At 38.3% G+C, this 15,389-nt stretch overlaps 1 protein-coding gene across 4 annotated transcripts in view; it reads left to right on the top strand.

Annotated features, from left to right (window-relative positions):
- Positions 1-669: 669 nt before the first annotated feature.
- The window catches only part of prkar1b (protein kinase, cAMP-dependent, regulatory, type I, beta), a 67,814-nt gene continuing 53,094 nt past the window's right edge, over positions 670-15,389 (top strand). Inside the window, exons 1-2 of one of the 4 annotated variants that reach the window (XM_008416713.3) lie at positions 670-828; positions 3,436-3,623. In XM_008416713.3, coding sequence (XP_008414935.1) covers positions 3,450-3,623 — 174 coding nt within the window. In that variant the 5' untranslated portion in view covers positions 670-828; positions 3,436-3,449. Of the gene's footprint in view, positions 829-3,435; positions 3,624-13,316; positions 13,835-15,389 lie in introns of those variants that run through there. The other 3 variants (XM_017306354.2, XM_008416714.3, XM_017306353.2) reach the window with 3 other exon arrangements.

The raw sequence follows: 15,389 nt of genomic DNA, 5'->3' as shown, positions 1-15,389 counted from the left end.
AAAATTGCATATTAATCGTCAGCTCTCAGTTAAATTTGCATCATACAATACCATTGGAAATTACAGGGAATGTCCCCTCAGTGGTTAGATTTTATAAACTTCAGATGACCTTTAGAGAATATTCTCTCAATTCTCGTAAAAGTATTGCTTTTATATGTTATTTTTATCTGCGTAGCCTACCATTTAGAGAATATACAATAAACAGTACTGTACATGTAATGGTTTTAATATGACAAAAATAAATAAATAAAATAAATTTGTAAATGGTCATCTCTTTTCCCTCAATTATTTTGTAGTGATATAAAGTAATTTTTTGTTCCATTCTTTAAAATAATGGAACAAAAAATTCCATTATTTTATAAATTTTTGTATGTCTGATTTTTTCACAAAATTTAATTTATGACCAAACAATCACCTTTTTAGTAAGCAATTTACCAAAAACATGTTTACTCTTAATTTAGTCATTTGTGTGTGACTACTTTTTACCTGAGTAAAAAAATATTGAAGTAATTTGACCTTTGTTTGTATATTTAAGAGCACAGGTACCAAATTAAAATGGCTCAAATCTAACTAAAGTCTTTGTGATGTTTCCCCCTCTTTGTGCTGATTGTGTTGCCGCGTGCCAGGTGCCGCCGTCCTCGAGAGAGACTCTGCGGTCGAGGGGATGACAGATTGACGTCATGGAGACTGACGCAGAGTGAGCGGACAGGAGAGAGAGAGGCAGAGCAGCAACAGCAGCAGCAGCATCCCCAGCTAAACAGCGGTACATCATCAACCCGCCAACCCCAGCGAGGTGTTTTCTAACTGAGCATCCTCCACAAACAAACGGTAGGGACCACACGCGACAACTCCGACTGAACCGTGCTTATAAAATAGCTTTTTATAAAATGGATGGGGTCGCTGTTTCGCTTCTATGATGTCGGTAGTAGCTGTAATTCCTCTTCGTTGTGGTTTGGGGCTCACTGTAAAGCTAGCTGTTAGCTTCCCTTTGAATGCGGCTGAACAGGTGCTCACAAGCGACACTGTTTACATTTAATTTGCTACTCATGGACGCTGCTGCACCATGCACTCTGGAAAAAAAAACAATGATATTATAGATGTCATTGCCAAAGTCATAATCTGATGATGCATAATGCAATAATACTCGTACTGTTAACGTGATATACCTTTCAGGAAGTGAAGCAATCTATGCAATCTATGCTCCTCTTCCTGGATTGTCAAGATGTCAAGATACACCATGCTTCAGCGTGTTATTTGATCTAGCCTATTTGTAGTCTGACAATCAGAGCTGTTTACACATGTCCTGCATCTTAACATAATACAATTAAGTAACATTACCCAAATTTAGAAGAAAACAAAACTGTGTTTATGATTGAAATATGCAGATCTATTTTGGAATATTACTATTAAAAGCTGGATAATGGGGAAGAATGTAAATAAAAACAATTAGAAAACGATCCCAAGTAATTTAAAGTCTGTAGATCATAATTTTAAAAGCATTTTTATTAAATAATAAAATCCCACATGTCATTATTGTCTGCTTAAAAGATTACATACTTATATAAAATATAACTGGGATCATACAACAAGCACAATACAATCAAGGAGTAAAAACAAAAGAAAGAAAACTACAACACAATTATCATAAGAAGAACTCAATGAAACTAATCTAAGTGAACTGAAACAGAAATATGTTGCTTATATAATATTGGTTATTGCACTCAGAATAATAGTGTATTTTTCCCAAACAGCCAATTTTATATATCTTTCATAAGGAGCAATATTTCATCCCGCTGACTTGCAGTGCGTAACATTAGGAGGAGATGGTGTAGCTTTGTGTTACTCAAGTGACGAGTGAAATTCCCAGCTCACTTTCTAAGGAATCTCATTAGAAAGTGAGATACCTTAGAAAGCTAGTCCTAAGCTAGGACTAGCTTAAAGTCCTAGTTTAGACTTTAAGTAACAAAATGCAACATAAATTTGCAGGACGTACTATGTATGTTTTGAGGCCTTTTTTACTTTTGAAATTCAACTACATTTAACCATTTAATGTGTTAAATGTAGTTTAACACATTAAAGCTTAAAGTCCTAGCTTAAAAGGACTTTAAACTAGGAATGTACCGATGTAAATATTTAGACCAATATCTATTTTTGATATCGGTGTATTCCTGCCCTTTTGACTCTGAAAAATGACCACACTGCTGAAATTGCTTCTCGCTTCAGTTAAACGTCCAACAACCCTGCATAGCATCACTAACACTGACACCTGCCTGAACAGTTAGGGCCAACCCCCATTTTATCCTGAATCACGTCCACGAATGGTAACAGGACAGAATGTTATTGGCTCAGTTATGCTTATAGGACTGATGCCAATACGTTATAAAATTAGCAACATGGGCTAATAGCAATGCTAATGCCGATATATTGTGCCTTCCTACTTTTAGCTGAGGAAATGATGTGATGTAAAATAGCAACCATAACTTTTTAAAACCGTGATTTAAGTAACCTGCTAATGCTGTATGACTCCTACTCTTTTTCTAAAAACAAATGCTTTTCAGTAGAAAGGGCTTTAAATCTTTTTCATTGAGTTACAGATAGAAACAGACATTCTGCTGTAATGTTTTGGCAATTGTAGCTTGGCATTATCATGCTAAAACAACCCAGATCCTTAAAAGCCATCATCTGCCAAGGCATACATTAGTAAATGCTGATCAATCTACAGATGTTGTTTACTATTAATTGAGCCCTAAAGCACAAAATCTTGAAGAACATCCTGTATTTGAAATGTGCTAAAAATGGTTATTCTGCAGTTCAAATTACACGCCACTTCTAGGACTCAGTATTAGGCTAAGTTAAATTATGCTCATGCCAATCAGTCTCACAATAAGTAAGACTGATTGAATGAAAATATGAGAGCTAGAAACTAAAATCAAGGATTAACGATAGCTACCCCCAAAAGCCTGTGGTGTACATTGGTTTACTAACGATGGATGAATCATAGCTAAAATGGGAACGGTAATCAAAGGAACACTATTTCAGCTGGGACGGGGTCCAACATGCAAGTTGCATGTTTGGAAGAAGCTAATATTTCTGATAAATCGGAAAGTTCAACAGACTCAAAACACGTATCAGGTTCTTTAATTACATTCAGTGCTGCCTCTCTTGCTGATGATGACGTAATCCCATTCAGGAGGATGCCAACAATTTTTATTTTCAACATAATTATTGCAATTAATTTTATACATCAATTCCTGCTATTCTGTTTTTTTTTCTTTTGTTCTCCTCCTTTTGTGCTTTCTGAGTTCTCCATTTTTGCCCCCTTCCGTCAGTATTTCCTGCTTTCCCCAAGCTGGCTACAGCGTTCCTGTCTCCTCTCTGGTCTGCTTTGCCTCCCCTCCTCTCATGGTCCACCCTGTTTATATCTCACCACCACAGAGATAAAAGATAAGATGGCTACCTCCTCCTCAGCTCTGGAAGAAGACGAGAGTTTGAAGGGGTGTGAAATCTTTGTGCAGAAGCACAACATCCAGCAGATCCTCAAAGAGTGCATCGTGAACCTTTGCATTGCCAAGCCCGAGCGTCCTATGAAGTTCCTGCGGGAGCATTTTGAAAAGCTGGAGAAGGTTAGTGAAAACGGAAAAAAAAGAAAAAAAAAAGTCTCTAGTTTAAGATTCTTCTTTGCAATGTGGGAATTTGATGTGTTTTAGGCTGAGCTTGGAAAAGGTTTAGACACATTTTATTTGCTATGCATGCTCGCAACGATTAATGTACGTCAATAATTTATTCTGCAGTTTTTGTTTGTTGGATTACTCCATTGCAGCAGAGGGTTTCCAGTGGCTTGTCAGGAGATTTTCAGTTTCACAGTAGCAGAAGAGAGGATGGAGAAAAACTCAAAGCAAAACATAAAAAGAAATATTATGAAAGAGCCTTTATTTCCTCTGCTACAATAGTAAAACCCATTAGTGGATGCGAGAGAGATTCCCATAAAAGGCCAGTGTCCTGCTCGCAGACTCGGACAGCGGACTGTTTGTGTCTTTCTCTCTGTAAGCCCGTCTACATCAGAGCAGAGAAACAATGGAGATGACACGTTAATTAAAAGCTAACAGCCTACAGAGAGGAGAGAGCTTTTTGGGTTCAGCTAAAAAAAAAAAAAAAAAAAAAAAAAAATCACAAAGTGTGTGAAGAGGTGGTGACCCCTGTGGTACATTTTCTGTTGCTGACAGGTAATGGGACTTCTCAGTGTCTTTGAGTACCAGGATCTTTTTAGATGATTTGCTGGTGTTTGGAACCAAGAGGGGAACAGCTTGCTTCGCTTAGCGACCCTTAGCTCCTGGCTTACAGAAGATCAAAACCCCAATCCTTTTTCTGATCAGTGAATGCACCATTAGGTATCAACTGGAGTCTCTTGAGTTTGGAAGTTGTTACTGAATGAAGCAAGCTCCAAGTCAACTATGTTAAAAATGAACTAACTGATGGAAAATTAAGTAGTTAGAAGCACAAAGGTGATTGTTATATTCTTGTTTAGGAAAGGGGGATTGCTGCAAAGTCAGACTTGATGAAGTTGGCTTGGTTTTCTTACACCGAAAACATTTTACCAGTTGCTTTCATAATATACTAAATAGTGCCTTGAAAAGAGATGTGTTGAGAATTGACTCATTATATCTAAGACCAATAGAGGAAGCTTCTTGGAAATGTGAGAGACATAGCAGCTGTTCCATCAGACCGCCAATTAATTTAAATGAGGAGGGAGATATAAATTGTGTCTGTTTTAAAACAGTGAAATCCTGTTTTACTTCAGTGTTGTCACACCGCCTATTCTCTCAAACACACCCAGTGTGACATCGCCTCTCATCCTAATATGAATAAAATATTCATCGGTTAAGATGAAACGGTTCTCAAAATTAGAATTAATGAATCATTTTACATTCTAATACAACAGATAGAAAATCAGAGCTTTCTCTCTCAAACATTAGGTTATTTACTTTGAAATGTGCATCTTAGATTGCATACTTCAAAATTTTTAGGTCGACATACACAGATGTAGCTGTAGCATAACTGATAGCAAGGGAAGTGATTTAGAAAAATCAGATGCAAGAAGGGCTAAAGTTCACGACTGCATCATCTGTAGGGTGGGTCTAGGTGGTACCACTCCTCATCCTTACTGCAGGGATGTGTGCGCATGGTATCATGTGAGTCACCAGACTTTAGCAACAATTGCATTTTTATCTCTTTGTCGTTCTCCACTTACCCTCCCACCCCCCGTATCTCTTTGTTTGGGGGCTGATTTCACAAAAAATAATTATAGCAGACTTGTTCTTCTCATTTTCATGGTCTGCAGCTTCGTGTTCAAAATGCATTCAGAACGGTCACAATAGTCAACGTCAAAACGGGTACTGTGGTGTTAACAACTGCTTGTGCTGTTGTTATTTGGGACTGCGATGCTGCATCAGCAGAGAGGCAGCATGAATACTAATGACTGTGGTAGAGATCATCATATAAAAATCTCAAGTAATCCATTTTAGTGCAATTCATGCTTCACCGCTACAATCTCAATAACATATAAACATTAATATGTACTTATAAGTCAGGTTGCAAGGTGTTAGAAAAACAGGATGCATTATTGTTAAATATTTTTGATAAATTTCTTTATTTTCTGTCATTATAATTGTGATAATCATCTAGAGCAGATCTGAACATCTAAAACAGTAAATCTTCATTTAACTGGAAAATTATGTTGTTAGAGTGTGAATGAATGACTATATATATATATATTAGTCTGACAAATGCTGCATGTTTGCAGGTCTTTGCAGATTTGATATTGTCAGTGTGATGACAGTTGTAAACTGGACAAAATTAGTAATTAATATTCTTTATGATTTAGGAAAATACTGGAAAGCACATTAATAAACTTGTTTTGTACATGTGGCCACCCCTTTTAAAGAGATAATGATGGAAGCTATGAGGATAGGTGGCATATACACTTTGAATGAGATGTTTACTTGTCAGTTTCACATTAATGGTAATTCGGATTATGTATTTGAAAGATGGGTCAGTGCTAAAAAAAATCAACCAGTTGAACTCTACCTATTCTAGGAAAAATAGCGATCAAATATCCACGCAGAAATATACCAGAACCTTGTCAATGGCAACAAAAAGCCTGTGTTTTGCAATATATTGCGGATATATCGCCAGCAGATATATAGCCATCACAATATCAGTGTGTGCAAAAGGATTTTTGTTTTGGTGCACAATAATTGTTACGAACCTGAATTTTTCATGTTATTGTATTATTTAGACTACTGTTTCTAACTTAGAAACTTTGATTCCTGCGTTAGCGACGACGCACACACTCACAGCTAAGGGCAATTTAGAGAAGCCAATTAACACGAGAGTCGCATGTGTTTTTGCTCTGTGGGAGGAAACCCACATATGCACAGGGAGAACATGCAAACTCAGAAAATCTCCAGGGCAGAATTCAAACGCAGAGCCTTCTTGTAGTAAAGGAACAGTTGTACCAACTGCGCCACCCTGCAGTCCTGCCATGAATCCATATTATCACAACAGGACTTTTAACAGTAAGTTGCAAGTGATGCCTGTAACTCTTCGTGTAAGATCGCAGCACTCTCTTTTTAGTTTAAATACAAAACAGAGTGCTTACAGTTGTGCTGTTTGAATTAATTGAACTGTACAAGTAGTTGGAATAAGAACTGCTCTTTTTCTAGCCTTGTACGGTCAACAGAAGCCCAACCTGATTGCGGTCAACCAGTCCAAATCTGGGCTAATATTGTGAGGCCAATCACTGGCGGAGCTGAAACAGGCCATGCACGCTTTCGTGGTGTCCCAGTTTTTTTTAAGAGGCTTAATGTTTTTTTTTTTTCCTACAGCTCTGATTTATAACCAGCATTTTATTTCAAGATCATAATCTTTATGATTCATCTTTTTCGATTACTTGCGCAAACATTGGGGGATTTGAGAAAATGCTAAATTTTCAACTTTTGTAAGAATTCTTGGTGTTGGACTTTATTGGATTTTTACCTCAGGAAGCTGCTTCTTTCAGCTTCAAAATACAGCATGAGAAACATTTTTTGAACATCTTTCTGTTTTACTTTTTCCCTTTCATGATTGCGTGATTCTTCCCTCTCTCAGGGCCACCTCTTTCAGCACTCCTTGCCCACTACAGGCGGTAACCTAGGCAACAGGAGAGGATAGATAGACGGTAGATCCACCCTGTATTCACAAAGTTTATTCCCTAATCTGGTCAGGGTTCTCTGTGTGCGAATTAGATTGCCTGGGTGTAATCTTTCTGTTCTTTTGTCAAACCCAACCTCATTTTCCTCCTGAAAAGATTCATACAGCGCATGCAGCCTTATTCGTTTTGGTCTCTCCATTGTCCACTCTCAGAAACCTTCTCCTTCATGCGTATTTTACTGATATACATAATTTTTTTTTCTTTCTCCGTCTTCGTTTTTCTTCTGTTTCTGTCTTGATTGCAATCATCACAGTAGGTACTTTGTTTTTAACCTTTGCGTTCGTACATTAGCACGCCTGCAGAGTAAATGTGTAAATGACAGGCATCTCGGTTCCTTTCTTTCTGCCCATTTATGCATGGTAATGATGCTTTTGTGCGTACAATAGAGGCTTCAGATGGGTGTTCTGGTCTCATCGTGTCTATCAGCTCAGTGTGTTCTGTCTGGCTCTGACTGCGGAGAAGCAAGCCCCTAATTTTTTGACATAATCAGTTTAGCCTAAAAACACAAAGCAATATTTGTTTTTTGTCATAACGGAATTCTTGTCTGACAGGATTAGTTTTAAAGAGCTACATTAGTGATTAGCAGAAGTTTCATCTGTGCATAGATAATTTATCTCACCATCTGCATTGGATGGTTAAATGTATGTTGCACAATAGTAATTGCAACAGCTTGCGTCTGCTGAAACTATAATGGTGTTTGTGAATGTGTCGCCCATTGAGCAGCTTGCATTACAGATGTTCTCTGGCATTTGGCGTCTGCAGGTTTTATAGTTTCCTTCTGGGATCTTAGTGGTGTTTGGGGTTGTGCATAAGAAATATCAATTTACATCATTATTAAGATTTATTATGAAGAACACTTAGTATCTTTCTGATAAGACGAGGTCTTTGAAAGCTATGGAATACAGAGAAAACTGCATTTATTGGCACTCACATTTTAAAACATGTGTAAAAAGCCTTAAAATAAATTCAGAATCTCACACAAAATGAGGAAATTGACAACCTTCAGTTTGAATCCATTCGGTATTCGGTTTGGGAAAAAATGTTATGTTGAGAAATGATTGTTTTTTTTCTAATATTCCTTACACAAACCCTTGACAATAAATATAGTCAAAGCATGTTTTTTTTTTTTACATTTGTGCTTCAATTTTTTAACGTTATTGACATTTCCAGGAACTCATAATGAGGAACCCACGACTTTTTGCGTCTCGGATATAAATACGAACTGAAACAAAAGCCTGCTTCTTTTAGTCCCTGGCAGCTACACAGGGGAAAGACCCATAATTCACACAGTGAGAGTGATGTGAAGAAATCACCAAAGTTCAGTGTTGGGGAACTGTTAAAGCAGCCTCTTGGAGTCACAAAGTCTCTATAATCACAGCAATTGTTTGTGAGGAATGCCTGGTAAAATCCTTTTCTGTCCACAAATGTAAACATGTGGAGTTTGCTTCAGTGGGATTGTGTATTTTGGGGGGGGAAAAAAATTAAAATAAATGTCTACACCAATCTTTTTAGCAACAAGCACCCCAAAAGTTTCTGGTGTGATGTAAAAGATAATAATGTAGGAAAAACTTCATGCCAAGTACGGTTGAGGATAAGTTCAGTGGTGGATCCATGATGCTGAGGATCTTCGGAAGGTACTTGGAACCGTCCTATGGTGCTTAATAAATGCTGAAGGCAGAGAGACAGGAAAGTGGTTGCTGATAATTTAAAATATATAGTGCTGGGAGTGAAGCACGAAACAAATTTATGATTATATGTTCATTAAGAAGACACAACGCTTTAAGTTATGGGAAGAGAAAATGACACAAAAAGAGATTAGTTCATATTTTCTTATCAGTATAAATGTTAAAGAAAAAATATTTTAGCCTTTTAATTGATATGTAATGATAATTGCCACCTATCTATTTAATGTGTGCAAAAATTATGCTAAAATATTAACTACAATCAGATTCAAGTAAACAGAAGTGAAATTTTGCCAAGTGAGCTGAAGAAAAGGGAGCAGAAAAGTAATTTTTCTGCATGATGCATCATGTCGAGTGGCAACTCTGCTGCATTAAGACTGCTTTTGAGATTGCATTAGATGGATTCCCTCGTGTCAGTCAATCAGCTGCTGCCGTCACTTTTTCTGTATAATGAGAAGATGCCTTGGGCTGGCAGCCATTCTGCCGTCGCCAAGAACCTATCATAACAAATCAACCTGTCCCTTTCAAGGCAGCTGATCTGGAGATTCTTGAAAGTTTTGTATCAACTATCTATTTTTGCTGCTGTATTATTTTTTTTTTTTAAACAAACAAACAAACAAAAAAAAACACTTGAATTTTATCAAGGAACCACCACAAATTCTAATATATTCTTTAGGGTTTTGATGTGATATACCATTGCAAACTGCTATAAGCTTCTGAAGTAGAAGAACAATAACGTAACACATAGTTTATTTTATAAATCTTTTGGACCAGAGCAACTTTTTGCTGCGTTTTTTCCTCAAGAAATTTAAAGTTGGTCCCTTGGTCTTTGTGATGCAGTTTTTTCATCAATGTTCTCCAACAAACCTTTGAAGACTTCACAGGACAGCTGCATTTACGCTGCATTATACATAGATGGACTCAAACTAGGTGTGTATTTGTAAGGCAGAAAATCCAAACAGCTAAATAGTGGTGCTGAATTTTATTTAGGTGTGTGAGAGTGAAAAGGTGCTAAATACAAATGCACAAAATAAACAAAAACAATGTGATATTTTTCTTCCACTCCTGGATTATGCCACACTTTGTGTTGGTTCATCCCATAAAACCATAATAAAATACGCTGAAGTATGAGGACTGTAATGTAGCGAAATATGAAACCGTGCGACGGTTGGGAATACAGTTTCAGATGGTTTCAGTGCCACTGATGTAAACTTGTGAGGTCAGGTTAAGATCATAAACAGTATTTTACCCAAAAGGACTTTTTAAGTTATAGTTCTCAGTGAAGCAATGATGTATCCACGCTCACCACTGCACTTTGAGCAGAGTAGTTTGTGAAATTACCCCTGGTTCCACGCAGTGACCCGAAGCCAAACATCCTCTTCCATGGCTCACCTGAAGGCCCCTAAAGTTATACAGGACCCCTCGGCTTCTGTCTCCACGGTGGTCCTTCTTTGTCTTTTCTCATCTGTCCGTTGCCTCCTGCCATTTTTCTTCTGTTAGTTCCTGCTTTGCGTGAGAGAGAGAGAAGAATTGTGCCAAACTGATTATAGAAAGAAAATGGCAGCCAAAAAAGGTAAACAATGTTCAAAACCAGCAGTAATTTCTCCTGGGATTCTTCAGACTCATTTGTTTTTTTTCAAAAAGTAATTTGTATTGTTTTCTCAGCAGACCTGTGCAGTGGAGGGAAATCAGCTCTTATTGAGCCGTTTTGTTGTTTTACTTCTATTAAGTCCACTTACGCCTGTCAGCACATTTTAGATATAGGTCATTTGAAAAATAATTTTTGAGATTCAATATGCGTACACTGCGCAGGGAGACAAGTTTGTTGTGAACTGAAAGACCGAAGAGAACGAACATCACCAGCGCTGTCAGAGCCAACGCAGCAGTGAAAATTCGGCCCATTGTGGTGCTGTAATGGTGTGGAACAGAGTGATGAGTAGACTGTTAGCTCCGCCGGTGGATCAGCCCCTGCATGCTTCATTACCTGCATGTGATTGTGTGTGTGTGTGTGTGTGTGTGTGTGTGTGTGTGTGTGTGTGTGTGTGTGTGTGTGTGTGTGTGTGTGTGTGTGTGTGTGTGTGTGTGTGTGTGTGTGTGCGTGTGTGTGTGCGTGTGTGTGTGTGTGTGTGTGTGTGCGTGTGTGTGAGAGAGAGTGTTTGTTTTTGGTTCACTCACATACTTTCAACTCCAGCAGTCCCAGAGTGAAACTGTGGATGACGCTGGAGGAGGTAAACGGAAGGTAACCACTTAGGGTTGCGTACTTTTTTTTTGTTCCGTCTCTGTGATCAGAAATTAACTTTTTAGAGTGACTTGTGTTTTCAAGTATTTATGGGCAGTGCTAACTAATCTGCGTTGATGATTTGAATGCTTTTTGTTCTTGTGCATGTAGGGTCCTCGTGCTGATTATTCATTGTTAGTCGCGGCTTTTAAAACGAGTCAGTCATAACTTTTGTTTATGTCTGTTGGGTGCAAATTGATTCAGGGAACGACCGGAGCAGAATATATTAATTTTAATAAGCCTCATCATCCATGAATTGGTTCTAAGTGGAAAAGATGATGGTTTTAACAAGAGTGACTTTTTCAGAGCGATTGTGTGAGGGTTTTGGGTTTGTGTGTTTTATGCTCTCTTGCTGATTGAAAGCCCACTTTTAAGAGAGTTTTTATTTTATTATTTAGCACTGGTTGTGCTCATGTCCTCTGTCGCCTAACGTCTTTCTCCTAGCCCCGTCCTCTCTTGTCTGGCACGCAGCTGCAGATGATGACGCAGGAAGAGCAGAGTACAGACGAAAGGAGAGAGCCTAATGTAGGGCAATGGCGCGGTTTCTTTTAGCTGAAAACGAAGCAGGACCAAAGGGATGGCATTAACACTCTAGTGCTGCTCTTCTTATGAAAGCAGCAGCAAAAGCTATACAGATTGTCATTTTTTAAAATCTTGCTGTTCATGTTATTTGCTCTAAAATGACTTAGCCTGATTGCTGTTGCAGAAAGAAACAGTCAGAAACCGTCTCTACAGCTGCAGCCTACTGTGTGGAAACTTACACATCAGCTCTTCCTGTCTGATACCGATTTCTGGCTTTCTTTGAGGAGTTGACTCCTTGCTCCAATATTCTGTAACTCATACCAACATATTTGAGGACATTTTTTGCTTTAATTCACAGATTAAATCAGACGTAGGCTTTAAAAGGAATATGAAATGTGGGGCAGGTTGGTTTGTAGAAGCAGTTAGTTTTGAATCTAACGGAAAATAAAGCTGGATAATCCCGATTCATGCGTCAAAGCATGCACGTGCATCTCAATTCTTTAGAATACCATTAATACCATTAAAAACTTAAATTATTTCAGTAATTTATTTCTTGTTCTTTAGATACCTATGAGTGAATATTAGAACATTACATTAAATCAATAAAAAACATATTTTTAATTCAGAAACGTTATGCTATGCCCGACACAATCATACTAAAGACTGCTGACTTCACAGTTGTCCCGCAGACGGTCGTTGAGGGTAAACCACAAAAGGTCACAGTTGAAGTATCTTGCTTCTGCCAGAGTGCTGTATCCAAGCACATTAATGGAAGGTTAACTATAAGGAAAAAGTGTTGTAGAATAAGCAGCATAAACAATAAATGCATAACAGCCCCCTCGATAGAACATCTGTAACCCAGGAAGTTAAGAGCTCTTCATGCTTCTCTCTACTGATAGGTTTAGAGATGCTGATTATGTTTTCCAGCCCACACTGTTTCAAGTACCAGTACATTGGTATTCATGTGTTTTCAAAGGGAAGATTAAAAACATCATATCCAATAATGTGCTTATTAAAGAAACTGAATTTTGGGCTTTCCTTAGCTGTAAAGTCATAATGATAAAAAATAACAGAAATTATATAATGAAACATATCAGTCTGTGTGAGGAAGCTATAAAATACAACCTTGCAATGCTATGCTAATCCAATCCATTGAAATGCATCTTTAATCTGAAATGTACAAAATTAGAGCTCTTTCTGATCAGTTTTTTTTTCTGTATGAAGGTTCCAGTTCTGAACCAGGAAAAATAACAAAATATAATTTCTGTTTGTTTTATTTGACCTACCAATAACTGGCGAAAGTAAATGAGATTTAGAGTGTTGTTGGATAACTATCTGTTTTATTAGACCATCTGATCTGAGAGGAAAGGCTGTGGAGATCAATAAGCAGGTCAGGAAGAAGTTTCTGGCATAAAGAGAAGGTTCGGAAGTGAGAGAATGTGGTGCCCAACATGCAGATGCACCATTTGGTCCGAACAGAAGTGCGTGCCGAGGAGAAGTGACGCTTCCCATTCTGCTAACTGACTCACTTGGATCAGAGAGATTTTGCAGACCAGGCGTCAGAAGGACTTGTGCGTGTGTGAGCGAACGTGAGCGCATCTCCGAGCTGCTGTGTCTTCCCGATCAGACTTCTCCAGCACCCAGTTGTCATAGTGACGGAGGGCAGCAAGAAGCGCCCGCTCACTGCGCCACCTGATTGTGAGTGCGAGAGCGAGAGAGCCAGACAGAGGGCAGAAAGCAAGCGACACGGAGTTGTGCTGCAGCGGCGATGGGAAGTCGGGCTCTTTTTTTGCTGTGATCAGATTTTCATCGCCGTGGGGACCGGAGGCTCTCCGTCGCTCTTTGTCTTTTCGTCTCACGCAGCCCAGCTTGGATTATTGCTGCTTGCCTGTGCTTTTAACGGGAGGATGCTGATGCACTGTGGCATGTGTGTCAGGTGTGTATGAGATGGAAGTCCATGCGTGCTGATTCCCATGAACGCACGGTGAGACTTGATGCTGCCGGGGGACACACAGCAGGCCTGACCAGGGGCCCTACATGCCATGGTAAATACCTCTGAAGACGAACCTAACCTGGAGTTTGCTACCTGAGTTTTTTCACTAGGTAAACATGTTCAGAATAGTTCCAGCGAGTGCTTGTGAATGGGAAGCTGAAAGATTCATGTTTTCATGCATGTTTTTTTTTTTTTTTAAATTAGCTTTTCTACGGATGCAGTAAGTTACTTGATTGCAGATGTTGTCGTCCTAATTTAATCGCCGCCTCCCTCTGCAGTCTGCCTGAGCATGTGTTGGCGAGAGAGAGACTTGTGTTATTGTCCTTTCATCCTGCAGGCTGTGTTCTCTCATGTTCACGATTGTGCGTAAGCAAGAAGCACGTGAAAGTGTGTGCTTGGGAGTATTTTTGCTTGCCTCTCTGATTCGTGTTTGTAAGTGTAAATCTTGGAGGAGTAACACTTAAATTCAGACGGGACAGGCAGTGAAACTGAGCGATTCTGTGATTAATTCATTAGTTGGGTACTATTTCAAAGACTGGGTCACAGTGCAAGCTAACGAATTCCTTGTTGACTTTCTAACTGGGACATTTTTTTTTTACAGAATTTAAACACAGATCTAAAAAGTGTCTTGTCTCTGGTTTAATCTCTTGTGGTGTTTTCAAATTTACATAAGTTGTCTGTTTCCTCTCTATTTCTTTCCTTCCGCTCCTCTGCCTGTGTTGAACAGTAAGATTGTGTCTGAATGAGGCATAAAATTAGATAGAAGTGTTTTGGAAATGGTAAGAATGCGTCGTTCATAATAGCAAGTTCATTTTTAAGCTTAATTAATTGGTTAGGTAGATACTCATGAAAGGAATGGGTGCTTTGTAATGGTCATGGTGTGAGCACCTTTAGTAAAATGTTACAGTTTCTTCACAGTTTTAGATAAGGTGTGTCGTGGTTTTAATGGCTACCAAAATGTACTCAGGTTGAGATGTAAATTGAGTACCATACTGAAAAACTCTGAATAATGAGGTTAGTTCAAGCAAATAACAGCTTTTTAACATGTCTGTTCCTCACATCTTGCACGTCTCGTTGTTTGTAGCCTTCGAAAAGATCTGCTTTGTCAATTTATCATGTTACTAAATTTAAATAACAATATTATTCATAAAGCGATGAAAACTGGTAAATGTTACAGTTTGTGAAAATCAGCTAAAACTGAAATAAAACCTTTGAAAAGCCAACAGGAAGCCTGGAGAACTGATGAACCAGACCATAATATAACTCACAGTATGTGTTCTGTATGCAGGAAAAATGTATCTGTATGAATGTATTTACATAGCATATAACTGCAATGAGATGTCAGGAATGCAAGGAGACATTTGCCCAGTTCTGCATAAAAATATATTAGATTTTTTAAACAATTACCTTACAGATGAAAAAATATGCTTCTTTTATTTCTACTTATATAAATATTTATCCAGTCTGTGATTGCTCACAGTAAAATCCCAAAAGTTGTTGACTCCGTTTTAATAAGGTTCAGCTAAGCTCAGTTAAACCTATTTATTATTTAAGGTTAGTTTTCTAAAAAGCTAAAATTAGAAAGAAAGATTCCCTGCTTGAAGATGCAGTTTCCTGTGGTTTGGACACAGCATGTCGCTCTAAATTTCTCTTTCAAAAAGAACA

This window comes from Poecilia reticulata, chromosome 8 (genome assembly GCF_904066995.2).
Source record: "Poecilia reticulata chromosome 8, P_reticulata-male-v2, whole genome shotgun sequence".
NCBI classification, from domain to species: Eukaryota; Metazoa; Chordata; class Actinopteri; order Cyprinodontiformes; family Poeciliidae; genus Poecilia; species Poecilia reticulata.
Note: the sequence above shows the minus strand (reverse complement) of the source record. Positions and strands in the feature narration are given on the sequence as shown.